This window comes from Antechinus flavipes, chromosome X (genome assembly GCF_016432865.1).
Source record: "Antechinus flavipes isolate AdamAnt ecotype Samford, QLD, Australia chromosome X, AdamAnt_v2, whole genome shotgun sequence".
In the NCBI taxonomy this organism is placed as follows: Eukaryota; Metazoa; Chordata; class Mammalia; order Dasyuromorphia; family Dasyuridae; genus Antechinus; species Antechinus flavipes.
Genome location: NC_067404.1, coordinates 84,845,150 through 84,872,764, shown reverse-complemented (window position 1 = coordinate 84,872,764; position 27,615 = coordinate 84,845,150). Strand labels below are relative to the sequence as shown.

General features: G+C 56.0%; 1 protein-coding gene across 4 annotated transcripts in view; it reads right to left on the bottom strand.

The window, feature by feature from the left end:
* RBM10 (RNA binding motif protein 10) overlaps nt 1-26,584 on the bottom strand; it is a 31,234-nt gene extending 4,650 nt beyond the window's left edge. The window contains exons 1-24 of one of the 4 annotated variants that reach the window (XM_051968770.1): nt 26,457-26,584; nt 23,402-23,531; nt 21,418-21,607; nt 19,489-19,686; nt 16,648-16,717; nt 15,212-15,285; nt 13,604-13,690; nt 12,661-12,721; nt 12,261-12,437; nt 12,010-12,170; nt 11,809-11,906; nt 11,616-11,703; nt 11,120-11,309; nt 10,880-11,034; nt 10,662-10,785; nt 10,454-10,545; nt 10,200-10,364; nt 9,916-10,065; nt 9,739-9,804; nt 9,458-9,643; nt 9,288-9,362; nt 9,047-9,150; nt 8,803-8,932; nt 7,686-7,777 (exon numbers count right to left, since the gene is read on the bottom strand). In XM_051968770.1, coding sequence (XP_051824730.1) covers nt 7,730-7,777; nt 8,803-8,932; nt 9,047-9,150; nt 9,288-9,362; nt 9,458-9,643; nt 9,739-9,804; nt 9,916-10,065; nt 10,200-10,364; nt 10,454-10,545; nt 10,662-10,785; nt 10,880-11,034; nt 11,120-11,309; nt 11,616-11,703; nt 11,809-11,906; nt 12,010-12,170; nt 12,261-12,437; nt 12,661-12,721; nt 13,604-13,690; nt 15,212-15,285; nt 16,648-16,717; nt 19,489-19,686; nt 21,418-21,607; nt 23,402-23,418 — 2,706 coding nt within the window. In that variant the 5' untranslated portion in view covers nt 23,419-23,531; nt 26,457-26,584 and the 3' untranslated portion in view covers nt 7,686-7,729. Of the gene's footprint in view, nt 1-4,692; nt 7,778-8,356; nt 8,707-8,802; nt 8,933-9,046; nt 9,151-9,287; nt 9,363-9,457; nt 9,644-9,738; nt 9,805-9,915; nt 10,066-10,199; nt 10,365-10,453; nt 10,546-10,661; nt 10,786-10,879; nt 11,035-11,119; nt 11,310-11,615; nt 11,704-11,808; nt 11,907-12,009; nt 12,171-12,260; nt 12,438-12,660; nt 12,722-13,603; nt 13,691-15,211; nt 15,286-16,647; nt 16,718-19,488; nt 19,687-21,417; nt 21,608-23,401; nt 23,532-26,456 lie in introns of those variants that run through there. The other 3 variants (XM_051968769.1, XM_051968768.1, XM_051968767.1) reach the window with 3 other exon arrangements.
* Between the last annotated feature and the right edge of the window lie 1,031 nt (nt 26,585-27,615).

The window sequence follows — 27,615 nt, the reverse complement described above, 5'->3', positions numbered from 1 at the left end:
CAAATTGGGTTTGATGATAGTTTATGTTTTGTTTTGTTTTTAAAAAAACAGATCAGAGTTTTATTTATTCAATGTTTTGAATTTTGTTAATTGCTTTGAATTTCAGGATTTCTGTTTTGATGGGTTTTAAAAATTTCTCTCGGTTTTCTAAGTGGTCTGTTTTTTTAGCTGCATACGTAATTCATTCATTTGTTCTCTCTTTTTCCGATGAAAGTTCTTAGAGCCACAAATTCCCCTCCAAGTATTTCTTTGGGTGTATCTTAACATTTTGGTATTTATTTCATCTCATCATTTTCATCCTCTCTCTCTCTCTTTTTTTTTTTTTTTTGGCTGAGGCAATGGGGGTTAAGTGACTTGCCCAGGGTCACACAGGTAGGAAGGGTTAAGTGTCTTTGACCAGAATTGAACTCAGGTCTTCCTGACTCCAGGGCTGGTGCCCTGTACTGCACCACCTAGCTGCCCCTCATTTACATTTTCTTTAATGAAGCAATTGTTTTTTGACTCAATGTGAGCCATTGTTATTAAAGTGACAAATTGTGTAGTCCAGTTGAAGTTGCTGAGGATGATGGCAGAAGATGGGACAAACACTGGAATCTAGGTTAGAAAGGCACTGACAAGTTGGAGTTGAACCTAAGTGAGAGGTGAACCCACTGCAACAATAACATGCAGAGAGAAAAGGTTCCTCTGGGCTGGTGGAAGAAGACTGTTTAGTAATCTGGGGGTGGGGTGAGAAGGAAGGAATGAACAAGAGAAGGGAGCAACTAGAAAACGAGAATTGTCGGCAGGATCCAAAGAAATCGTGTTTATAAAGTGCTTAGTTCAGTGCCTGGCACACAATCCGGCTTAGATTCATACATACACACGTTGTTGTTTATCGAGACTGTGACATCGGGGAGGTGCCGCCATGACATGCAAGTGAATTGATTTCAGGGAGGCAGGGTTGTATGAAGTCGCCTGCCTCACTTTCCCCTCCAGAGCCATCTGGGTCCAGTGGCCAGAGAGAGATCAGGACAACTGGACAATAGGAGAATTTGGCCTTTTTAAGCTAAGGTCATCAACAGGTTTCAGTGGGACTCAAACTCTGTCTCACTCTCTGTTTCTCTCTCTCTCTCACACACAGACACACACACTTGTCCCTTTCCTTCATCTTCTTCAAGGAGTTTATAGTTTAATGGAGGAGCCAATATGCAAATAATTACTGTATGTACAAACAATATACAGAGAAAGGCAAGAAGCAGCTCCTCTCTCAAGAAGCTTCCAGACTAATGTACAGATATGTCTGGACAAGCTATAATCGAGATAAACTGGGGAGTGTGGGGACAGAAAAGGCTTTCTGTAGAAGGGAGCGGTTTCGCCGGGACTCCAAAGAAAAGCCAGGGAAACCAGAAGGCAGAGTGTGCTCACCCAGCAGCTGCCAATATCACCTTGATGCCCTCTGGGGTTATTCTGTCATGGGTAGCGGGGAGTAGCAAGGCCTACCATACCACACACACACACACACACACACACACACACATACATACACACACACATAACATTTACCACATACACACACAACACTCACCACATAAACACATATAACACTCACCACAAACACACATACACCACTCACCACATAAACACATACAACACTCACCATATACAAACACACAACACTCACCACACACAAAACACTCACCACATACACCACTCACCACATACACACACAACACTCATCACACACACACATAACACTCACTACATAGAAACACAGACACAACACTCACCACACATACCACACCATATAAACACATACACCACCACCACACATACATCACATAAACACACATATCACCACACACACACACACACACACACACACACACACAAAACACTCACCACATTCACCTCATCTTACACACATTACATAAACACACACACATCACACACATAACTCACCACATAAACACACATTACCACACACACGTAACACTCACCACATACAAACACACACAGCTCACATACACATATCAGACACACACATACTCACAGACACACACACATCTCAACAGTCACACTCAAAATGTTCCTGCAGGATCAGTGAGCGCCCACTGGCTGCATGAAGATTTCCCACTGGGTCGGAGTGGTTAAGGCCCACCACGGCCCAGATACTGCACTATTTTGGCATTTGAAAACTGTCAAATGAAAGCAGTCCTTTGATTCCTCAGTGTCTGGGACCTTTCCACATCACACACATACAAAACCAGTTCCCTATGCAGGGCCCTTGCAGACAATAAGCCCTGTTCCCTCGCTGATGGAAGAGTTAAGAAACAGGCAAAGTTCAGGTCTCGGGGGTACCTGAGCTACATTTCCCCCCAGTAATGGCAAGAGTTCATTTTATGAGCAAACTTGCCCTAAGCCCCAACCTCAGTTAGCCTCTTGTGGCTTCCATTGCTCTAGGTGAGGGCCACCTTCAGGCTTTTGACCCATCCTTTACCCTAGCAGGTCAGCAGACAGTAATGGCCAGACATTGATTAATCAGGGACACGAGAGCCCAAGTTCTAGCACAGATTCAGGGCCACTATATCGGGGACCTCTTCTCCAACTCTGCTTTGGTTCTGGCTGCTCAGCTAGTCATAAGCCCACTCAGTCACATTTAGAGTGTCGAATTTTGGCAAACTCTGGCCGCAGCATTCTCTGTGAGGTAGCAACCTAGTGCTAGTCCGGATCACTCCTTCTTACCCAGATCTCCTTTTCTGGTTGTTCATTAGCCCTTTACATTCTGGAATCTTCATGGGGTTAGAGATACTGGTGCTCCCTCCTTGCCCCTCACGTACAGTGTTTCTTGGAACATACATGGTTGTTTACGTCTTAGATTGGAGTGGGGCACCTAGTGTTGAGCACCCTTCCTGGCACAGTGAGCCCTTAAAAATGCTTCTGGACTGACTGGCATGTGAATCTGTCTCCATTCCGTTCCTTATTCTGAAAATCAGGTCAACAAAAAGAGAACTGATAAATGAGCCCCCGCTGTAGTAGCCATAAGCTTGCTTGGGCTCCCTTACTACCATCCCAGGGCAGATTACCTTAGCCCTGTGCCTAGATTTCACACGCATTCCTGGACTATGGGCTGACTTATTTCTTCCATTGAGTTTTCCCTAGCTTGCTTGCTTTCTTTTAAAGCTATAGTTGAGGTGCAAAGCCGGTCCGTTTCTCAGACAGCTGCTCGGCAGCCACTCTGCAGGCATCTCAACAGCTGGACTCCCCCCCCCCCCCATGCCCCACTGCCCCCATTGTATCATAGTTGGGAACGTGACAGAAAAATGCTTTCCATGTGGCCTAAGTGCTTCTCTAGTGTCTGGGTACCTAACAGCTGCAGCAGATGGGAATTCTATTTTTTAAGTCTTGTAGCACATGTCAAGGTGCACATTTGTTCTCTCCAAGGCCTATAGACAAGTAGAAGGGGGACAGAAAAAGACGTTCCTAAGTATGGAGTGGACACTTAATATGAGAGGAATGAGGGCAGCTGTTCCCTTCCCTAATCGGGCACATGCCATGCTGTGAAGCAGCCCATCTTTTTGGCAGTTAATTTGACCTTCCAAGAAGAGAAAGGTCTACTGCTCTTGTGGCTGAGACAAGGAGGGTATTATTTCAACTTCCTGTTCCTCAATAAAAGGCCTCGATTTTGTACAAGTGAACATCAGCAGCATGATGATGTCCTCGACTTGTGGCTCCCCCTATTCTGTTCCCTCGCATCCACGATGGCCCTTGACCCTTGTAAGCCTGCTGTCGCGTGGACAACAGCAGGACGGCCAAACGCTCAGCTACGTGTGGACCAAACAATAACGACTGAAATGTCCCGTTTGGCTCTCGCATCCTCTTCTGCTGTTACTACTGAGCATTCTCAAGGCACGTTCTCGTGCCTATACTCAGTGTCTATCGGGGTTTCATTTCTTCCACCTATATTCTTTTTTACAGCCTGCACACTTCTAAGCGGAGGGGACAAAGTGAGAACATCTGTTTGGAAGCCAGTCCTCTGAGCTATAAGCTCGGAGCTACTGGGAGCATTGTTGTGGAAGCAATCGTGCTTGGGGACAGCACGAACGAGGAGATTGGAGTAAGGTCCCTTCTTGTGAAGTCTCCCGGCTCTTGTGGTTTTGTCCAAGACAATGGCCCCAAGTCACAGCCTTTTGATTGCTCGTAGCTTTGCTACCTTTGGTGATCTCAGGCGTGTAAGGAGGTTTCTCTTCTGAGCATGCAGGGGGTCAGGTGGTTGGCAACCAGTTGCTTTTTTCAGTCAATTTCTTATACCATGAGAATATCATACTTTTTTTTTTCTTTTCACCAAAGATATTTCCCTTTCAATGTGGGATGCACTGATTTTCATTATGCAAAAACTCCTCAGCTTGATAAAAATCCTTCTATTTAGTCTCCTCCCATTATTTTTATTTGTTCAGGGATTAAGAAGTTTTCTTTTTTACAACTGAAATATATATATGTTAGTGCAAAAGGTCCACAAGATTTTGGACTTTTTTTTTCATTTTTTTGTATGTCTACCGCTCTAAATAACGCCGAGCCCCCACAGACACTTAGTAAACTGCTGTTGTACTTGGTCACTAATTCAAAGCTTATCAAATTAATAGACGTCAGGCTGGAAAAGGGAGCTAACGATCTGGACAACAGCTGAGCTCCCCAAAGACCTCGACAGGCTCGATCTAAGAAAATGAAATTTAATAGGGACAAAAAAATGGTACATTTGAGTGTCAAATCTTCATCGAGTACAAGAGGCGGCAGGAGTAGACTCTCAGTGGAATGCGCACTCGAGATCAGTTAACAGCAATAACGGTGGCCAACAAAAAGCTAATGCGTTATAATTTCCAAGTCCCCTTTGAGGCCGACATTTGAGACTGAGATCTCACCACATATGGTCAGAAAAAGGACCGGGAGCAAGGGATGACAGCTGGGCGTCTCAGTCCTACACTGAGACTCGGGCAGTGAATGTGTATAGACTTAGCCTCAAGTGTATCGTGTAGGCCCTCTAGGTGCTTAAGAAAGTCACAAAGTATTTATTAAGTACCTACTCGGTGCCAGGGACTGTCCTAAGGGATGGAGATACAAAGAAAGGCCAAACCAGACCCTGCTTCCAAGGAGCTCGGTCAAATGTGGCTAATGACATGCAAACTCTAGATCCACACAACATCTCTACGTGTTACATTGGAGCTGCTCAGCAGAAGGAAGGCACTGGAATGAAGAGGGATCAGGCAAGGCCTCCTATAGAAGATGGAACTTTGGCTGGGACTTAAGGGAAGCCAGGAAAGCCAGGTGGAGGTGAGGAGGGAGCCAGAAAAACAAAAGCCCGACAACTTCAGACAGAGAATATGTGGTGGGGATGGGGGAGTCAGGTGTGAGGAGACTGGAAAGGGAGGATCCTCTTCTGGTGTTACTACTGGGCATTTTCAAGGGTTATGATGTTCTCATGCCTATAGTCAGTGTCTATCGGGAGTCTGTTGGTTCCACCTAAGTCTACAGAGCAGAAAGGGGCCAGGCTACAGAAGACTTTATAAGTTACACAGAGGAATCGCTAATTGACCCTGGAGGTAAGAAGAGAGTCCTTGGTGGCGACTAATCAGATGAAAAGTTCTGACTTGTACTCTGGGAAGGATTTGACAGATGAGCGGAAGATGGAATGAGTGACAAGTTGAGGCAGGAAGAAGCAAGCTATTCCAACAGTCTATAGCATCAGAGGAGAGAAGGGATGCTGCCAAGAGGGAAACGACAGTACTTTATCACTAATTGGCCATTGGCGGGGAAGAGGGAAGAGCTGCAGGTGACCCGGGTTTTAAGTCTGAGTGATGAGCACGGTGATGATGTTGATGGTGACAGAGAAGTCTGGAAGGGAGGCAAGCGAGTAAGTTCAGTTTTGAACATGCTGAGTTTCAGCTGCCTTCAGCAGCGATAACAAGCTTGGCTCTGTGCCACCAAACTTCCAAGTGCAGCCCAGAGCAGATTAGAATGGAACTGGGAAATGTTTAACAAAATAAATAAAAATATGTTCTGGTATTTTGTGGTTTTCTAAGTCAACGGGTGGCTCGTAGGGATCAGTTTCTATCTGTCTTTGACAATGCTGCTCTACAGGATGTCCAGCTGGAGATGTGAGAGTGGAGGTCAAGAGGGTTAGGACTGGCTCAATCTGGGAATCTTCGGCAGTCAGGGATCAGTCTCAAGGGAAGAGGTGACCTCCCACGTGGGAAGTCATTGAGGCTCAGGGCTAAGATGATCAGCCCCTGGGATAGTAGCAGTAAGGGAGCCCACTCAAGAGGCGGGGCCCAGCCTTTCATTAGCAGTGTCAGCAATTGGACCCGACTTAATCCAATTTGTGACATGCTGGAAATGAGTGGCCATTGACAGGCCTGATGGCCCATCATCAGAAATTATTGAAAAAGTTTAAAACTAAAGAGATCATTCAAGGAAACAGAATAGAAGGAGAAGCGTGCCTAAGACAGAGCCTCAGGAAGATGCAACCTGGATGAAGATCCAGCAGAGGAGGCAGGAGGAAAGCAGCCAGTAGAGTGGCAGACTGCAGATTAGTGAGAGCAGGGATGATGGGGGCGGGGAAATCTGCTGGGAAAGCCAGGAAGAACGGGATCCCTTCTCCATGTTGAGAGCCTGGCCTGGCAGGGTCAGCTCTTCACATGAGTTGGGATTAGTTGGGGAAAGAATGTGAACGACTTGAGATAAGGAAGGGAGAAAAGGGAACTCTCACTGAATGGCCGGACTCTCAGCTGATAGGGAATAAAATGGTTCACAAGTGCTGCTGCGGTGTAGATAGCGAATCGAGATAGAAAAGGACAGCCTTGCCACAGTGGGATCCCGATTGAGATCGACACCATTATAAACTTGTAGTGCAGTATGGTTTGTTTCAATGGTGAGCGTGGACAAAGGCAACACACGAGGGCGATCGTCTAAGGCTGAGGCCTGGCAGGGCAAGCTCAGAGCTAGAATAAGGTGGCAAGGGATTCGAGAGGACAGCGTTGAGTTAAAGCGGCTGACCGAGGGGTCGAGATGAGGAAGGGAATGCAGCCAGGGATGCTGGGATGCGAGGTGATGGCCTGGTTAAATATCGAGGCAGGGAGCAATCGGAGGTCTCGAGGAGAGCCAAGGACAGGGTTTGCCGAACGAGATACCGAGAGGTTCGCCACCGCAGGTCGGCCTAGGTGACAACTGAGATCGGCCATTTTGAAACATCACAATGGAGGACCTCAATGCGGCCCTCCTGGGGCTGCTGCTAGAACTCAGTGAGACAATCTCTCTTCAGTGCTCTGGAACCCTCAAAAGTGCTAGAGAAAGCAGCTCGTCCCGTGCCTTGGAGGTTCCAGAGGACGGTCTGGGTTTAATGCTCCCAAAAGGCCTTTTCTACAATTTGGGAACAGGTGCTTGAGATCAAGCTGACGTCAATCGTGGCGTGACTGCGCCATCAGTGGATGGGCTTTAGCCATTGAGGAGTGCCTCTGGCCCTGTGGGCTTCTCGTCAGTTCTAGCAGAACCAGGTCCCCAATGAATTTCTGTCGGATTTTTCTTTGCGTTTTCAGTGCTTTGGCAAACACGGTACCTCGCGCACAGTAACTGCTTAATAAATGCTCGTGGACTGATCGGACCTGCCCCCAGTTCGTTCAGGCCTTTTCGGCCTTGGCTCTTCCCTCTCGTCTTACCCTGTCCCCTCCTCCCAGCCACGGGGTGCAGAATCCTTGTCGGGTCAGTGGGGGCGATCGGTGCGTCCGGTGCCGGAAGGGATGACGACATTCTACACAGGAGGAAACCGAGGCCCAGGTTAGGGGACTTGTCCAGTCACACACTAAGCATCTGAGGCTGCTGGCAACGTTTTGGTCCTGTCCTTAAAGGGACCCCAGGGGCTTCCTTCCATTTGCTTGTGGGGCACCTGTCCCACAGGACATAGGGCAGGAGTGGCTGTTCTTCAGAGCAGAACCAGGGTGAAGTGAGAGAGCTAAGGCACGGCAGTGCAAGGCCTAAGGACCGCAGAGCAGTACCTCCTCCCCCCGCACCAGCCCCCTCCTTTGGAGGACCTAAGTCTGTCGGCCGGCCGGCCTTAAGCGAGTCGCTTCCCCGCAGCGGGAGGGTGTGGGACTAACTGATCCCTAACATTCCTTCTGCCTAAAGCCAAGTCTGCTTCTGAAAGCCCAACCTTTCCATAGGCATCATGGGATTTGCACTTGCCAGCAGATCCCCCAGCTGGGGCAAGGCCATCGGAAAGCCATGGCCCCCGCTCTCAGGCTGGCCATTTCCTGAGCCCTGGTGCCCGGGATCCCAGTGTGAGTGGCACCCGGGGCAAAGGCCCGACCCCACCAACCTCACAGGCTCAAAGTCTGGGGCTTTTCTGGTTTTATTAGAAAAAGAAGAGGAGAGTCGGCCAGAGGACAGGTGAGTGGGCAGGAGCCATGGCTTCCCAAGAAAAGAGACAGGCTGGAGGGAAGGAGAGCCAGCCAACAGGCCGGGCAGGGCTGCCCTCTTCCCTCTCTTGGAGCCTTAAGGTCAAGGCCATCCCAGATGGGGGCTGAGGCAAGGGGGTGGGGAGGCCTGGACCAGGGTCTACTCTGCCTCGTTGAAGCGAGTCAGCATGGTCTTGTGCAGGCTCTCCTTGTAGGACTCGGTTGCGGTGATGCCATAGGAGCTGCCCCGAGCCCCCAGTCCTGAGCCTCGGACACGGGTCTGGGCCTAAGAAGACAGAGGGCCAGTGGTGAGGGGGGGGGGGATGGCCAGCTGCTCTGGGGACCCAGCCAGTGGAGAGGAAACGGGGTGGGGCAGGCGCACCTCGATGGGAGTGATGATGCCTTGCTTCTTGCGGCCCAGCCCGCTGCCCTCCTTCCAGCCCATGGCCTGCAGCATGCGGCTGCCGATGTTGTCGCTGCCCAGCCCATCTCGGGTGGGCTGTTCGAAGTCCCTGCAAGAAAGAGCGGAGGAGGGGGGAGGGTGAGGATGGGTGGCTCAAATGGGCCAGGGCTTCCCTCGTCCTGCTCCTTCCCCGGGCCGCGGGAGCCCTACGCGGGCCACTTACACGGTGGCGGCTGTCACGGCCCCAGATTTCCTCTTTTTGGGCTCCGGGGGCTCCGGGATGCCGTACTTCTCCCGACGCTCTGCTGCCCGGTCCCTGTACTTCATCTGAGGCAGAGAGAAAGGGCCCCGGTCAGGGCAGGGGGAGGAGCGAGGGTGGGGTCGGGGAGTGGAAGATGTGCTGGGAGCGGGAGGGGGGCTGATGGAGGGGAAAGATGCATGGGGAGCCAGGGGCTGGGCCTCACCTCCATGTCGCTCTTCTCCAGGGCTTCCAGCTCATTCTCAGACAAGTGAGCCCGCCGGTGGATCTCTAGGTTTTGCTGGGGAAGGGGGAACGCAATGAGCCTGGCATGCCGCTCCCCGCCCGTGCCGCTCTGACTTCCACCCGGGCCACCCCCCTCCCCGACACACATACTTTGTGCAACCCAGAAAGCTGCTGGTGGCGAATCAGGGCCTCCTTGCTAGGGAACTGGCGTCGGCAGAGAAGGCAAGCCAGCTTCTGCCAGTCGGTCAGCCTCTCCTCCCTCTCCGCGCTCCGCTCAGGCTCCTCCTCACTGTCACTCTCACCGCTGTAGGCAGCCACCAGTCCCCGGGGTGGACTCTACGAGAGCGGAGGGGGCAGCTTAGTGCCACCGAGGGCGCCCAGATGGGGAAAATGCCCACCACCAAGGCCGTCCCGATCAGGGGGCTCCTCACCAGGCGCTCGTCACTCGTCAGCTTCGGCAGGTCCATGGTGGTGTGCTGTCTCTCAGCCAGCGTCCCCTGTAAGAGGGGACGGCACGGACTGGGGTCATTGCTAGCCCGGGAACTGGAGGACACCAGGCAAAGAGGACTGGGAAAGGCTGGGGGCAGGGGGAGGGGGGGAAAGAGCACCTTCTTTTCCAGAATGGCATAGCCAGCGTCAGCTGTGGCCGACTCCCGGCGCTCGTCCTCCCGCAGGGAGCTGATTGGTTGGAAGCTGTTTTTGAAGTTCTCCTTCTGTTTGTTGAGGCTCCGGGCCCAGCGCTCCATGTCCTTGGCTATCTGCAGGGGGTATGGGCAGAGAGAAAACTCTGGCTCCAGCCTGCTTTGGGGGCCGCCGACTGCCGGGGCCCCCCTCCCCCACGTCTTGCTCTCTCCCTATCTCTCCCCACCCAGCGGTGGCCGCCCGCTCGTACCTGCTGGGCCGTCTTGGTCTTGTGCTTTTCCTTCTTCTCTTTGCCTTCCTTCAGGCTCGGCCCCGTCTCCTTGTGCCCATCAGTCACCTGCTCCAGGGCGGGGACGTAGGTGCGCCGCTCTCCATCCCAGTAAAGGTACTGCTGGCTCTGGGAGTTGTAGTAATACTGCCAAGGAAGAAGAGAAGCCAGGCTGATGTGGCTCCCCGGGCCCCAGGCAAGCCCTTTGTCCCTTGGCGCCCTTTCCCATCACTCACCTGAGAGTTGGGATCGTAGTAGAGTCCCGTCTGAGGGTCGTAGTAGTAGCCCGATGTCTCGTCGTATTGGTAGGTGGAGACGTCGGGGATGGCTGTGGGATAGGGGAGAGAGGGACGTGCCAGGCTGCTTTCCCTGGAGATCCAGGACCGCGGCGCAGCCTGGGGGCAGTCCGACGGGAACCCCAACCCAGCCCCCACAAGTACTCACGGTACTGGCCGTAGGAGTCCTGGGCGGCCGGACTGGTAGTGGGTGGTGGGGCTGAACTGGGCTGGGCTGGGCTGAGCAGCTCAGCTTTCAAAACAGCAGGGGACACGATGGTATAGGGCTGGGCCTGGGGGGACATGGCAAGACAGGAAAGGACAGTTCCACCTCTGCCGGTGTGGGACGTGTCTCCCCCCACCCCCCTCCCCCTGACGATGGCGTACCTGGGCGTTGGGCACCATTCCTGGGGCACTGGGCCCCTCGGCCCCCGGCTGCTGATACATGCCAGGCATGGCATTGGTTTGGGCCCGGGGAAAGGCCTGGATCAGAGGCACGGCATCAACACCAGGTACGCAGGGGTCCAGGGTAGGCTCGGTGCCTGACGAGGAGGAGTGACACGGCATTGAGGCTGGGTCTCATTCCCTGCTCCCCCAACTCTGACGATACCCGTGCTGGGCCCTCACCTGCTGCGGCGGGGTCTCCCTTGGTGTTCGGCACACCCAAGGCCTTGGGGGCACCCTTCAGGTAGCCACCGTGGCCATAGAGCGCGGCCTCATTGCTTGGGCCGCAGTAGGCCTCGTCTTGCTGGTAGTAGTTGTAGTCTGGTGCTGGCTCCTCAGGTGCCGCCCAGCTCCCCTCCCCAGGCTGGGATGCCTGTGGGATGGGGTAAGGGATGCTCAGGGGAGGATGGGCACCGGGCAGGGCCCCCCAGAATCCAGGACACTGCTGCTGCCTCCCATAGCTCCTCGATCTCTTCCCAAGGTCACACAAGATAGCGAATGGCAGGGCTACGATTTGAAGCCAGGTGGAGAAAAGTACCAACCTCATACCTCCCCTTGACAACTAAGTCTGGGCCCAGCAGCCAACCTCTGGAGTTTCCAGAGAAGCAAGACAAGGGGGCGTGAGGCCCCCCAAACTCCCAAGCCCTCAGTATGAGGCACTGGGAGGAGCCCCAAGTACCTGTGAGATGGCCCACTGGGCGGCGGCGATTGCCGTACTGGCCACAGAAGCAGCATTGATGCGGTTGCCATCATTAGAGGCCATGTCCCTATGGGAGAGATGGCACACAGGGGTCAGGGAGGCCCAGGGAACTGAGGGGAGACAGAGGAGGAGCAGGTGCTTGGGGGGGGGGGGTTGGAGTGGCATGACCCACCTCTTGGAACCCTTGGCAAACTCCACATTAATGGTCTTGCCATCGATGGTGAGGGGAGGGTGGAGAGCCTGAAGGATCTGCAGCAACTGAGCGGCCTCCTGCAGGCAAAAGACAGGGTCAGGCTCCAGACCGGGGTCAGGCCCTGCAGCCCCGCTCCCCCCAGCCCCGGGGGCCCCCTGGGCCCCCCTCTGCCGCCCTCACCACGATGGTGGAGAGCTGAATGAAGGCAAAGCCTCGGTTTAGCTGGGTCTGTTTGTCCTTGATGACGCGGACGTTGGATGAAGACAAGACGGCATAGGGAGCCAGGGCTCCCAGGATGGAGTCCATGGTGCTGTGGGGGTTCAGGTTGCGCAGGATGATGGCTTGGAGACGACAAAGAAAGGTATCATGGGGGAGGTCGGCCATGGCCCGCCCATTGCCAATCATGCCTCGGGGTCCCAGGCAGCACTCACTGTCATTGGCGTTCTCTGAAGTGGGCTCAGAGCCTTGGGATAGGGCCTGGGGGGGCAGGAGCCCCTGAGCTGGGTAAGGCTGAGGGAGGGGAAGCAGGCCCTGGCTCAGCTCCCGGCCACCCAGAGGCATCAGCTGCTGGTCCAGCCGTGAGCCCAGTGGCATCTTCTGCTCTGCTTCTAGAAGGAAAAAAAGAGATGAGACTACTGGCCTCTGGAGCTACTGCGAGAGGCCCAGTGTTTACCCCCCCCCCTCCCCCCCCCACTCCGCAGGCTGGCTTTCCGGAGCCCAGCACAACACCCCTCTCCTCAAGGCCAGCTTTCCTGGGCCCAGTGAACTACCCCCAGCCCGCCTAGGCTGGCTTTCCTGCCCCCCCGGCCAGCTTTCCTGGACCCAGCTCACCTGACTTGGGCACACCACACTTGAAGCATTTCTCTCGCCGTTTGAAGTTCTGGACTCCACACTGTAAGGGAAGCAGAGGCCAGGTCCGGCATGAGGGGCAGATGGGTGCACAACGGCTCCCCGAGAAGTCCCATCTGCCCCCACCCGCCTTGCTCCTATCTCTATGCATGCCGGCACTCTGGTTCCCTCCCTCTCCTCCTAGAAGCTCAGCCCCAGCGTCTTTCCCTAGCCTTTCAAAAGCTCCTGACTGAGCCAGGCCAGGCTGGACTCAAGGCCCTCCCCCCCTCAGTCTCTCCCACGGCCCAAGCTCCAGCCGGGCCCTCGTGTCATGGGGCCTTGATGGCTCCTCAGGCCAAGTGTGCGAGCAGCCCTCCCCCAACTCCCTCCCCCAGAGGGCAGCCTCGGGTTCACCAAGAGAACCACTTCTGCGTTTCCGCCCCCGCAGCGGGCCAGACAGTCCAGAGGAGGATGGCACATGCCCGGGATCAAAGAGCTAGAAACCCTCCTTGGCCCTGACCCTGGACTGCCCCTTCCCCTCCCCCTCCTTGGGATTAACAGAGCTTCTGAATGCATGAACGGCACTCCCCACGGAACCTTCTTGGGGATGGGGGGGCCCAATAGCTAAGTGAGTGTGAAGGAAGAAGGCTTCACTTCATTCCACTCGGCTACAGAGGCCCAAACTGGGAGCCACGGGGGAATTTGGGAGGAGGACACCGAGTCATTGTAAAGTCCCACTTTCCCACAGCGTGAGACGTTCCGGCATGGGCCCGGAGCGGCAGGCCTCTCGAGGAGACCAAATGAAGGTCTGGGACTTGTGGGGCAGCAGGGAGGGGGGTGGGGGGGGGACGGGAAGGGAGACCCGCTTAGCACTGGTTCCAGCTCTAAGAAGTCTGGGGATGAGGGCATGATTTTCCGGCGGCCCCAGCCCTCCTTTGTCTCTCACCTTATTGCAAAGCCAATCCTCATTAATTTTGGGTTTGGGGTCGCTGTAGTGCATGGAGACCTTCTGGCCCAGGATGCTGAGGGAGTGCTGTAGGGAAAAGCAGAAGGCCGTGAGGTCCAAGCCCAGGGGGGCAGCGCCTGGCACACACCTCAGCACAGGAGGAGAGAGAGTGAGCCAGCCCTTCAGCTGAGTGGATGAAGGACAACAGGGAGTGGAGGGAGGGAGGGAGGGAGGGACGGAGGGAGGGAGGCCATGGCCGCAGGGGGTGGCCCCCGGGCATTGCCGCTGCTTCTCCGGACACAAGCACGCGCACGCACACGCGTGGACACACACCAGCAGGCACGCACTGTCTAACCAACAGCAATGGACCGCTGAGGGGGCCACACTGGGGGCCCTGGGCTACCCAGGCTATGCTCGGGGACATGAAAGAGAGAGGGATGTAGGGAGAAACAGAAATGTGGAGAGGAAGAGAGAGAGATAGAGAGGGGGAGAGAGAGAGGGGGAGAGAGAGAGAGAGAGAGAGAGAGAGAGAGAAAGAGAGAGAGAGAAAGAGAGAGAGAGAGAGAGAGGAGAAAGAAAGAGAGAGGAGAGGGGGAGAGAGAGAGAACAGCCACAATCAAAGATTGCACCTCCTGCCGGGGGGGCCTTCTCCCCCGCGGCCCATCAACCACACTAGCCTTGGCGTCCACAGCTACCTGCTGCCAACCGAGGCCCAGACCAGGACGCCACACCTGCCCTACCCTGCAATATACAAATGGCTGCCAGCTACTGAGCTACGAGGAGACTCTGGGCCCCTCACACTTTCCTGAGGTTGTACCTTGGCCTTGAGGTGGAAAAAAATGGGAGGGGAGGGAGAAGGGGGAAGAGAGACACGTATCAGCCTGGCCCTGCCTAACCTGGTTCCCTTTGACAGCAACCCGCCACGCGAGGAACCTGTGCCCGGCCCTGAACCGATCACTCTGGCCACGGTAATGGCTCCTGGGGCCCCAACCTCGGGGCCCCTCCTCATTTGCCTGCGTTGGGGGCATTCACACATGGATGTGTGCTTGTGTACCAGCGGGGAGGGGGTGGGCAGGAAAGACCAACAGCCAATCCAAACACACAGAAAGAAAGGAGACCGAGCTCTTGCCAACAAAAGCCTCCGGAACACCCCCAAGGCCACTGCGGGAAGAGGGGGACGGGACGGCTCAGGCCGGTGGCTTAAGCAGAAAGGAGGCGGTCACCTGGGGCCGCCTCCCAGTACCGGCACAGCTACGCCTTGGCCGGGCCAGAGGGGGCCGAGGGGAGAAGGGGTTCCCCCTGCTCCGGTAAGGTAAGCCCAGCTCCTGCTCCAAGGAGGGGGGCAGAGATCCGTATGACAAAGGAGAGGGCGCTCCAGGACGTCCCTGGCCACACCTTCCTCTCGGCAAGCGAGGGGAAGGAGGGGGCAGCGAGGTGGGAGACGACTCCTCAGGAGGAAAGGGGAAGCCAGGACTGAGGAGGGCAGGAAGACAGGGGGGGCAGGCAGGGGGCCAACCCCGGGTGGGCGGCTGGCGCCCGCGGGCGTGCGCCAGACAGTGCCGGTGTGTGCGTGGGGGGGGGGCAGGGTTCCAAGTGCAGCAAAGCAACCTGATTGGCTTCCATCCATCGTGCAGCGTCCTGCAAGTGACTAAACTCGACGAAGGCGAAGCCCCGGCTCTGACCTGGAGACAGCATTCAGATACAGACGCAGTGGGTTAGTCAACAGCTGGAGACAATGGGCGGGCGTTCCTAGGGGGGGCTGGCAGGGTAGGGAGAAGGGTGGGGGGGGCGAGAGAAGGAGGGTGAGAAGGGCCAGGGGTGGCATCGAGGGGACAGCATAGGCCGGAACTGCCCACAGGGGCTCAGGGGGCACTGACAGCTTGGGCTGTAGGGAAAGGTAGGGGCCAAAGCAAACCCGATCCTCCTCGTGGGGGCAGTGGCTGGCCCCCCACTTCCAGGTAGCCTAGGCCTGGATGCCCCGTAAGTGTGGCCGGGCTGGGAAAAAGCCCTCCCAGGGCCGTTCCAGGGGGAGGGGGGCTCGGAACAGAGGCCGGAGAACAAGTGAAGGCGAGTACCCCACCTCAAAGGCCCCATTAGATGCTGCCAGGAAAGCTACGGTTCAAGGTTTTGGGGGCGAGGGGGTGGAGAATTGGGAATGGAAATAACCCAGTTGGCTCTAGTCGAGGAGGGGCAATGGGTGGCAGATGAAGCCCCAGTACCCAAGTCCACGTAGGCTGAGAGCCTGGGGTGCAACTGAAGGCGAAAGGGTCAGCTACAGACTTAGCTTTCCCATGTCCCAATGTGTCCGGGCTAAGGCGTGAACTGACCGACAATGGCTCCGTGCCTTGAAGGAGGGGATACGGGAAGAGAGGCCCGGATAAGGCTCCCCGGCCTTCAAAAAAAGGTCAATGGGCAGAGCTGTGTCTCAGGAAGGACTAGAACCAGCGGGTGAGAAGGAAAGGGGGACGGTGGCAGAGAGAAAGAGAGGAAAAGCCAAGAAAGGAAAAAGGCAGCACCGGGCTGAGTGATCCCCACTGGGCCTCAGGGCCTCAGCCGCCGGTCCTGACAGCCTTCGGCCGGAATTGGCTGCCAACCTCCAGCCTGCGGTGACGGGCTGGGGCCAGCGAGCCACAGCCCCCTGCTCCCCTTCCCCCACGCCTTCCCCAGCACGGGCAAGTGGCGCCATCCCATCTGGACTTCAACACAGGCTCTCAGTGGAGGAAGGGGACGGTGGGCACGGGAGAAAACCACCATCTCAGATGCTCAGGGTCGGCTCCCCAGGCTAAGGAGGGAATCGGTCCCGGGCTGAGCTCGGCACCGAGCCTCCACTCGCCCCGTCAGTCGGCCCCTCCCCAGACCAGCACCAACTTCCGGGACGCCCCAGTGGAGGAGCTTCGGGGAAGGAGGGAAGGAAAGAAGAAAAGCAGCCGCTGATCTCAGCTTCAATGGGGAAGTGGGGGGGGGGGGGAAGAGGAATGGCAGGAAGGAAGAGATGCATTGGCCAAGAGCAGCAAGAAGAGGGGCCACCAGGAACAAAAGCTCACCTGATGACTTGTTCCGCATTAGACGCACCTCCCGAGCCTGGATCCCGTGGGACTGCAGTTGTGCTCGGATCTGTTGGGGGGGGGGGGACACACACAGAACAGAGAAGTCATTAGGAGTGTGGGGGGGGGCACAGGGCAGAGACAAGCTGGGAGAGAGACCCCTGGGTGACCCCGGTGGAGAGAGAAAAGGAAAGAGGCCCAATGAGCCAAAGCCAACTGGTCCTTAACACTGAGCCAAGAGATAAGGGAGGGACTGGCACCCAGCTAGAGAAAAACACTCTCCTCGTATCCTCTTCAGGGCTACGGAGACCCACCAGGGCCACAACCCAAGCAACAGCCAACAAGAGCTTAAGCTGACCTCCTGCTGCAAAAGGTCAGAAGCCAGGGGTCATCTCTAGGACACTACCCAGCTTTGGTAGGAAAAGGGGGAGCAAAGAACAGTTCACATATTGCCCTGGGAACCATACACTTTGTTCTTATAATATTTTGGTGGCCCTATTATAACACGATTGCTTTTCTTGGCCACCTTACGCATCGAAAAACCCAATTTGTTCAAATTGGCCCCAGGGTGCCAAGAAGGAGAAAGAGTAAAAAAAAAATCTCATACGAGATGCTCTCTGGTTCCCCAAATCATCAGTCCCAGCCCCAGAGAACTCCCCACAACCCTCGTTCTGGGAGTACCGGAGAGAGCAGACAAAGGCATCGTTGGCCAAGAAGCGCCATCCTCTCAACTCCTCCTCCCCGCCCTGTGGCCCAGAAAACCTTACAGCAACAGATGGTGATGGCACCCAGAAAGGGTCTCATAAGAACACACCAAGGGGGCTCAGGAACCATGGAGCCACCAGTCCCCATTCATAATCTCATCCATTCTGAAGGCCTTATTCAGAAAACTCCCAGAGCCAAGTTGTCCTCTCCTCCCCCAGGATCTGTCCATGTTCTTACTGCGCCCTCACCACAGATGCCCCACCAACCCCGGAAACTCTTGTCGGCCTTCTCATGAGATCTGCCCCCTTTCCTGTTCCTGTTGCTGAGGATCCTTCCAGCACCTTCCTCTCTCAGCTCCAAAGTGTGCAGTCACTCGGGACTCTTAGGTGAGCAGCACACGTAGGAGGCAGAAAGAGGCCTGGTTTGAGAAGTCAGGCGGATTCTCCCTCTGCCACTTCTGGCCCTGACTGGGCCTGACCTCGCTCAGCTAGAGAACGAGGGATATCCCAGAGGCCATCGCCATGGTCCTCGTCATGCCCTCCATGCTCAGACTCTGGTCTGAGCATCTCGCCCTTTCCCAAACTCCTCCCCTTCGACCTGCTGGCTGAGGATCACCCCTGCTTTGGTCTCCATCTCTGTTCACACCGTTCTGTCACCTTCTTCCCTGCCCCATTTTAGTCTCAAGTTCTTTTGAGCCCACCTCTTCCACGAAGGCCCCCTGTTGCCCAAAGCACCAGGGCTTGGCCTTGGAACTGCTCCACCCTCCCCTGTGCATGCTGGAGGACCTCCCCCTCAATAGAAAGTAAGCTCACAGGGGGATCCTTGTGGGCTTTCTCTTCCCAGGGCCTTGCCCAGAGCACACACTAAATAGTTTGAGAATCACAGTGGATGATGGGGCAGTGAAGTAAAGGTCATGTTCCAGGCTCTGAAGGAGGATCTCAGGAGGGGAAGTCATGCCCTAGGAGCTGAGAGGGACGGAAGACAGTAGGTGGCTCAGAGGAGGAAGGGGTGCATGGGGCTGGCACATGGGGATGTGAGCAGGGGGCCGGCCCACCCCCCACTTCAGCTCCTGCTCTAACAGGCCAACAAGAAGCAACTGCATGAGACAGAGGGCCCCTGAAGACGGTGAACTGGGAAAGAAGCCAGGGCAGGGCCTGGAGGGGAGGGGGTGGGAAAGAGTGGAAGATGAGAAGAAGGAAATGAGTCTGATGGCTTAAAAACTCCATTCTGAGGAACTGTGGGAGACAAGGTAAAAGCACTCTGTTAGGGAGCAAGGGAGGCTGGACCAAGCCCCCGAGGGAGCCCGGTACAAGGACATGATGCTTTGGCCTGGGCTCCAGGGCCCCTTGTAGGCTGTGGGGCCAGCTCTCAGGGGGCCCAAGCACGTGAATGGAAAACACTTGCACCTGTCTTTGGACTAACCTCTGGCTTCCTTCACAATTCTGTTTTTTATTTTATGTGTTTTAAAACCCGCTTCTCAGAAGGTCCACGGGCTTCACCAGACATGCCCAAGGGGCTGCACCATGTAAAAGGTGAAGAACCCTGGCTCTGGGGAAGAGGCAGGACTTCCGGAAAGCCACGCAGCACCAAGATGCCCCACAGGCCAAAGATGCCCCAAGCAGGCCACGCTGAAGGGCCACAAGAGTCATCAGGGGGAGGGGAGGAGCTGAACCTCAGCTAAGTGGCAGGAATTGGGGGAGGCGGACAAATACAAGTCAGCCACGATGAGGCAACAGGGTGATGGCTGACCGGGCTTTGGGGAGGCTTCGAGCCCGGGGAGGCTGCCTGGGGGAAGGGACAGGAGACACACACACGTACACGTGGGAGATGGGCCAGCCACTGTTGACACACGGGCCCTCCCCAGCTCTCTGTAGGTCGGGCTGAGGGAATATTTGCTCCCTGGGAGGATGCAAGGATCCCTGAGCCCTGGCACTGGGTGGATGGAGGCACCAGGGACGGGACTGACTCCCCGTTTCCCAGGAGCCTAGTGTGCTAGGCTTGTGGCAGCTGCCTACCGTAAACCCCACTCCCCTACAACTTCCCTTTTAATTTAGGAGGGGTCCCCTAACCCGGACCTGGGGGAAGCGGGGATCAGGGTGGCAAGAAGGGGCACAGCACGGCCCCAAAGGCACGTACGTCGTTTTCTGCAGCTGCCTGGGGCAGCATCCTCAGCATGATGATGTGACTGGCCTTCTCCTCCTCCTCTTCCTCCCCTTGCTCGGTCCGATAGTCCTGGTCTCGGTAGTCCCCATCTCCAGGGAAGCCCAGGGGCTCAGTAGGACTGTCCCGCTTACGCTGCTGAGTCTCAGAACCCGAGGAAGCCTCGTAGGAATCCTGAGCGACAGAAGGGGACGAGAGAAACCAGGCAGTCAGCCCCCTGTGGGTCTGCAGTACAGCCACGCTATTCTCCACAGCTTTGAAGCCCAGAAAACTCAGGGAAGCCAGGGCCACGGGCATGCGGGGCCCTCCTTGGGTCCACAGGGATGCCCGCTGCCCATGGCCTCCCACTCACTTCTCATGGCAAGGCTGGCCCTTCCTCTCCTCAAGGGAGGAGAGGGGGGCAGGGGAAGCAGAGGCTCCACCAGTTAGGAGACTGACAGCGGTGATGCAGCTCAAGGGGTGGAGGACAGCCGCCCACTTCCCTAATACAGGCACTGCCACGGCTCAGCTCATTTCCAGAGCACTAAGGCCTGAGCTTGAAACTACCCAGTCACCAACGCTAGCTTCATCCTTGACCCCCAGCACAGAAAGGGGGGAGAGGGCTTGCGGACCCAGCAGCACAGGCTCAGCAAATGAGGCCCCGCCCCTGCCCTCGATGGCTGGCATTGATTTATCAAGACCCAAGAGGCTGTCTGGTCTACTGCCCTCCAAAACCAGGCTTACACTCCAAGCAGGAGGGAGAAAGGTCCAGTAATGGCAGGAAGGAGCAGGAAGGAAAGCAGGCTCACCTTGGGGGGAGGGGAGGGGAGAGTTTGCAGCAAGAGTAGCTCACCTGCCATCTCTGCCCAGGCAGTCCCAATCTTAAACACCAAGGACTTTGTCACAGCCTTTCCCGAGGCCAGGCTGTCTCTTTGCCATCAGCCGGACCTATGTCCCGTGCCTCCCTCCTCTCCCTAACATCCTAGCCTGGCCCAAACAAGTAAGCCAGAAGCCAAGACACCCTTCCCTGGGGTGAGGGCAAGAAGAGAAGATTCCTACTCCTAAAGGACATTTGGGCCCGATTTTTCCTCTCCCTGGTAAATGTTTCTGGTAATGCTACAGAAAGCCACCATAAGGGCCTTGGCTCTGGTCTTGAGAACCAGCACTTGGCCCCAGGCAGATGCCTTGGCAACCCACTGGGGGAAGGAGAGACCGGGCCTTTTTCTGCTTCTCTCCTCTGGCTGAAAGCTTGTTCTAAAGCAGGGGCTGGTTCCCCACCGAAAGCTAAGGGATGTTGAGGTTCTCTGAAGTTCTCCTCCCAAACTTCCACAGGTTCCCTAAATGCCAGACCAGGGGGTCTGCACACAGCACTTTAGGACAACAGGACCCAGCTCAAGGGCAGGGCCTGAGGCCGGTGACTCAAGATTGTTCTGTGAGTGGCGTGAGGGGCAGAGCCTCCTACGGTGGGCAACCCCCCTCGTCCCGGCTGACACTCTGATTACACAAACGTGGGGCTCCTCGTCACGCTAATGTGGCTTTCTCTGGGTGTTCTTCAAGAATCAAAACTAGTTGGGGGGGTGGTGAGCGAGTGAGTAGGTGAGAAAGAATAGATTTTGTGTGCTCTGGAGGCAGAGACAGAGAAGAATTAGAGATGAAGTGAGTATCTGTCCCCAGAGGCTAAGACCTCGACTACTACCTCTTCCTCCTCCTCCCAGGAGTCCTCCAGAGATAGGCCAGGATTATGACATTCTCAGAGGGAGAGCTGGGTGAGAAAGGAAAGGCACAGTCCAAAAGGCCTGAAGGGCACGGGGTGGGGCAGGCAAGGTCAGGCCGGTCATTCTCTGGGAAGAGCCTGAGGCCAGGGCAGCACAGACGGGACCAGGCCAGAAAAGAGGCCATCCGTCTCAAGGGGGTCTCGGCACTCACCTCTGCGCTCTGCTCTTCAGATGAGTCATCATAATCATGGCGGGGCTCCTGGCTGCCAAAGTCCCGGGGATAGGACCGGTAATCCATGTCCCGGTAATCATGGTCTCTTTGACTCCGGCTGTCCAGCCCATCGTCCTGGAGACCGCGGTCAGTGGCGCCATAGCGGCCAGTCCTGTCTCCACGGCCACCTCTGGAGAGGGGAGACAGCGCCGGGTCAGTAGAAGCCTTTGGGCTCCCATCTCTAAAAAGAGTGGGCAGGGAAGACCAAGGGGGATGTAGAACCCTAGGTCTAAATCCAGCTTGAGCACAGAAGTTGCCACTCGTGAAAGGGCTCAGTGGACCCACCTGCAGCGGCCCACGCCCCATCCCTACACAAGGCTCAGGGGAGGGACGGGGAGCACATTTCCTCCGAGAGGCAGCCATCGAGCTGGCCGCTGCTGCATGCTTGCTGGGAAAAGGACAGAGAAATGAGGGGGAGCCTTTAGCCTGGAAATCAATCCCCGAGTGCGACTCAGAACAGCCCCTGGAGTAGCCAGGGAAGAACCACAAGCCAGCCTGGGCCCAGGCCCGGGGCGCTCTACAAGCGAAGCTAGAGATACTCAGTCTTGCTGGAAAGCCTGGCCGGGGCTGAAATGACCAGAGAGGCATTTTGGGTGCTGGAGGACCTACTTTCTTTACAATAGTCCCTTGAGAATGAGAGGTAGTGCCAAGGATTAACGATCCCAAACTTAGAGATGAGAAAATCAAGGCTTAAGAGAATATTGGTGGTCTGCCCAGTCCTGATCTTGGCCCAAAGCACTGGAGAGGGAGGAAGACCCCCAGGGCTGGGCAGAGTAAGGCAAGGTAAGCCCTGCCTACGAAATGGAGACGATGATCCTGGCATCTTTTTGTGTGCTGCTCGATGGCACCATCTGTGCAGAGGTCAGAGGCCATGGGGCCTCAGGAGCTCCTGCACAAACTGCCCACACAAGAACAGCCTCAGTACCACCAGCCACAGTAAAGACCTTATCGAACCTAAATGGGCAGAGCTATCAGAATGTCTAGACCCTGACCCGTGATCTCTGGGAGGGATCTATCCCCAACTTGGCGCCTCTCTCAATTACTGAGCACGAGAGGGAGCGCTGAATGGAGAGCCCATTGACCTCCAGAGCAAAGCATCAAGATTTTCTGCCCGTGGGGGGGGGGGGGGAAGGGGAGGGGGAAACGTAGCACGGTCTAACCCCTCTCCCCCACCCTCCCAGCTCAGCATCATCTCAGGTCCCAGGGCAGGCCGGGAGTCCTCTGCTATCTGGCATTCCCCACCACAAAAGCCATCACACGCTCATGTGGCCACATCTCGGCCTGGGCTGTGGGGGGAGGCCCTTTGGCTGGGCACGGCTGGGGAGGGGGACACAGGGCCAGCCCCACCACACGGCAACACCGCTTCCCTCTCTGCTGTCTCTCTCCCGAGTCCTGGCTAGGTTCCTCAGAATCAAAGGGAGACCGATGGAGCCATCCCGTCTGCGGCCCAGCATCCCAGAAGAACGCTAGCGTGAGGCTGTCAGGGACTGGCCTTTCTGCTGCTGCTGGCAAGGCAGACGACGGGGCCACCAAAGCAGAGGAGGACTGTACCCAGTCAGCTTTCTACAAAGGATGGCCCCAAGAAGTCTGGGGGGGAGGGGCAGCAGGAATCAGAGACCTCACTTCTCACCATGGTCCTTGAATCTTTCTTGAAGGAAAACATTAGAATCCCAGATCATTCAGTTTGAGCCCCCTTTTCACCCCCTCCAAACAAACCAAAGTAGACCTTAGAGAAAATCAGAGAGTGCCCCTCGTTTCTGCCACATATGCTGGGCTCCACTACAACAACTTCTCTGTTCCTTGCGTTGTATGTGCAGTGGACATGGGAGCTACCTGGCATTCACCAATACCGTGTGGGAGCTCAATAGAGACCCAGGGCCCAAAGAATCCTCACTTCTGGATGGCCCCCTCCCCACAGTCTCACCGTCTTTCATACTCCATGTCCGGGGGGGGCCTGCTCCTGGGCCGATGGCTCCGCCTCACTTCCCAGCTGCCACCAGCCCTGCTATTGCCACCATGCTCCGCCAGCCTGTACAAGAACTCCCGTGAGGGATCTGAGAAGACAAAAAGAGGGGATCAGGAGCAGCCCAAGCCCATCCAGGCAGGGCTGACCACCCAACTCTTGGTATGGAGGAAGAAAAAGAAAAATAGCAGCAGCCAATCTGAATCGTCTCCAGCATGAGAAAGCTGGGGTGAGGGAGAGAGGAAGAGGGAGGGAGAGAGAAAGAAGGGGGGGAGGCAGGAAAGAGAAAGAAAGGGGGGCAAAGAGGGAGAATGAGCCCGGGTTGCCACTCTGTTCTGACGGAGAATTTCCAAGTATCTTTGTATTTTGGTTTGCTCTTATGTAAACAAATAAGAATTATTAACAGTAAACACCCCAGAGGCCTGCTGGGAGAAAGCACGGATACGTGCATCTCTTAGATTGGCTAGGATGAAAGGAAAATGAATGTCAGAGGGGAGGTGGGAAAACTGGGACACCAATATATTGTTGGTGGAGTTGTGAAATGATCCAACCATTCTGGAAAGCGATCTGGAACTAGGCCCAAAGGGCCATCAAATTGTGATCCCTTTGATCCAGCAGTATCTCTACTGGGTCTGGATCCCAAAGAGATCCCAAAAGAGAAAAAGGGTCCCACATGTGCCAAAATGTTTGTGGCAGCCCTTTATGTAGTGGCAAGGAATTGGAAACCGAGGGGCCGCCCGTCAGTTGGAGAATGGCTGAATAAGCAATGGGATATGAATGTTTTGGAATATTATTCTGTAAGGAACAATCAACAGGGTGGTTTCCGAGGGGTCTGGAGAGAGATACATGAATTGATATTAAGTGATGTGAGCAGAACCAGATCAGCGTAACAGTAACTCGATTATGTAATGATCTGCTGTGATGAGCCCGATCCTTCTCAGCAATGAGGTGATTCGAGGCCATTTCAATACATTTGGGAGGGGAAATGCCAATCACACTTAGGGTCTCTCCCTCTCTAGCCTGAAGATCAATTGGAGATTGAAACATAGTATTTAAACCTTTTTTGTTTGTTTGCTTTTTTCTTTCTTGTGGCTTTTCCCCCCCTCCTTTTGGTCTGATTTTTTCTGCCCAACATAACAAATATGAAACACGTTGGCACATATTTATCTTCTATCAGATCTCTTGCTGTCTTGGGGATGGGGCAGGTAAGGGAAGGAGCAAAATCCAAGACACAAAGTTTAACAAAAACTAATGTTGGAAACTATCTTTACGCTTGGGGAAAAAATACTATGAACTCTTAAAGGGCCAGAGAAATGGTAGGTATCATTTTCAGTCACACGCCCAGAGAAGTGAACGAGGAGGGACTGGCTCCCAATCTGTGCCAGAGCCCAAGGTCAAGGCCAGGGCCTGAAGCATTGTGAGCCGCCCAGTTCTAACTTCCAGGCAGTCTTCCTTGGCCACTGCAGGGGCTCAGCTGCCTTCCTCTATGGCTAGAGCCCCGCTCCCCAAATGTCCTGGGAATGACTCAGGATTGAGTTCAAGCTCCTCATCTCCCAGAATCTGCCCCAAACTCTCTTTTGCACCTTTTCTTCTTCCCTAGGTTTCTTCCCTTTTGTATTCTGGAGTGAATACCGGGCTCCCAGCTATCTAGGGTTAGGGAGGGAAACCCTGGAAGCCCCTTGGAGAACAGGGGGCTTCAGCACCTGTCCCCTCTGGAGCCCTGGTTTTTAACCTGGAATCCATGGGCAGATGGGGGGAAGGCGCTCAGATCGTTACTGCCACTAACTGAAAGCGAGCATCTCCAATTACATAAAGACACGGATTCCGAGAAGGCCATGGGTTTCATCAGGCGGCACTAGAGCCTGGGCCCAACTGGCTAGAGGAGCTCCAGCAGGGCGCCAGGTGTGGCTCAAAAGGGTGAGCCCAGGCCAAGACCTTCTCAGTGGAGAAGGGAAATCCCTTCCCCCCCTTCAGGCGGGTCCCCGAATCTCCCTCACACATCAAGTTTCCACAGCACTGCTGGCGAGTTTACAGAGTTCTTTCCTTACAGTCCAATAGCCTCAGCCCCATTTTTCTGAAAACGGTGAGACTCAGCCTGCCCGGGAGAAGGGCTGGGCTGCACTTTGGGGTCAGGCCTCCTGATAGCAAGGGCTGGAGAAGCCTGCCGATCTGGGTAGGCCAGCAGAAGCCGCCAGCGTGCACCCTTACTGAGTTAAGACGTTGTTGCTGCTGCCAGGACCCCACAGGTGAAACCAATAGAGGGTCTTCTCAAAAGGAGGGCAGATAGCAGCCCGGCAGACAAGAGAGGGCAAGTCGGGATCCTCGCTGGTCAGCACAGATGGGATCCCACCCCTCAGACGGCAGGCAGAAGGAAAGAGCGAGTGGGCCTATGAGTGGCCTCTAGACCCAATCGGGAGCCTCAGCCCACTCAGCCTGGCCTCTGCCGGGGCAAGACTGCCAAGGTACAGAGCTGCCCCTGCGAGGGTTCGGGGAGAGGGCCGCGCAGGAGGAGGTGATGGGTGCCCTAGCAGTTGCCAAGCACATGGCAGAACTTGGGGATGCCCCGGTTAGGGCCTGGCACTCGGGGGGCCAGGAGGCCAAAGGAGCGGCCATGCCAGCTGCCCCGCCCGATCTGGGCCCCGTCCAGCCGCCTGCTCCCGTCATTCATCCATCTGATCCTCCCCAGGCCTACCGCAGCCTCTGGGGAGGGAGGAGGGGGCTGGAGAAGAGGGGAGGGAGGAGGAGGGAAGAGGGAGGGAGAGAAGGCGGCAGGGAGGGGGGAGGGGGGAGGGGGGAAGAAGAGAGGAAGAGAGAAGAGGAGGGTAGGAGGAGCGCGCCGCCGCCGAGAGCGCGCACGCCCGCTCGGACTCGCGCCCGCTCGGCGCCTGGGCCTCTATTCCGCACCCCCACCCCCGGGGGCCGCCTGCGCCGCCGCCGCGGGTCGGTGCCTCCGGGCCAGGTCAGCCCCAGCCCCGTCGGGCTGCCCGCCTGCCCTCCCCTGGGCCCAGCCGCTCACCTGCCGGGTCCGGACCGTGAGGCGAGGGCTCGGGCACATCACCCGGCCTCCGCCGCCGCTGCTACCACCTCCCTCGCGGGCACGCGCGCGCGCGCCCGCAGAGTGCTCAAGCGCGCCGGCTGTCACCGGGGCCGGCCCGGGCCCGCGGGAAAGCACGGCTCGGACCACGGCGAAGCTGGCGAAGCTGCCGCTGCTACCGCCGCCGCCCCCGCCGCCGCCTTCCTTCTCCTTCTCCCCTTTCTCCGCCCCGGGGCAACCCACTGCTGCCTCCCCCTGGCTGGCCCCAAACTACCAAGTGAAGATGGCGGCGGCGGCGGCGGCGGCGGCAGCTCCGCCCACCCCTCGCCCCGCCCCTCATTTTCCCGGCCCCAGCAGCCCAGGCGCGAGCCCGACCCGTCCCGACGTGCTCGGTCGGGCTGGTGCGCCCTCTCCCGAGCGTTTTTTCTGGTGAACTGCCAAGTCCCCTCAGCGCCTCTCCGCCCCTAGCTCCTCAGAAGGCGTGGCGATTGGCCAAATGGGCGACACGTCCGTCTAGAGAGGAGGCGGAGTTCCGCCTCACGTGATTCCAGCTTGGAGGGGAGCGGACGAGCCCGACAGATGGGCTCCGCCCCTTGGTCCTTTAGAGCGCGGAAGGATCTTTCCTCGAGCTAGACTCTTTTGGCGCCACCGGACGGAGTGGAAATGGTCGCCGTTCTTCTCTTTAAACTCCCTAACTTGGCGTGACCTACTACGTTCTCTGTGCCTTGCTGACCTTTGCGAGCCATATCTTTCTCTATCGTTGCGTGTTTCGGTAGAGTTAAGATTGACTGGCTCCCCAGCGCTTTCACAGGTAGATTGCTTTTGCAAGTCAACAACTAAAGTGCATGAGGATCGTGTGCCTGGCACTGGGTTCTGGGCCCGAGAAGAGGCCGTAGTCTAATAGTCCATCTACTGGAGATGAGCACTCTACGGATTGTAAAACGTTATTGCTCCTCAGAGGGCCGGCTCAAACTTTTCGGAGCACCTTGCTGAAAGCAAGGATTCAGGCAGTGAAAAATCACTACTCTTAAAAATAATTAAGCAAAACCCTACAGTAACAATCACTGGAGAGATTCTTTTATGGGGGGCGTTCGAGGAATAGAGTTGGACCAGGAATGGGTCAGTCAGGTAACCATGGTTT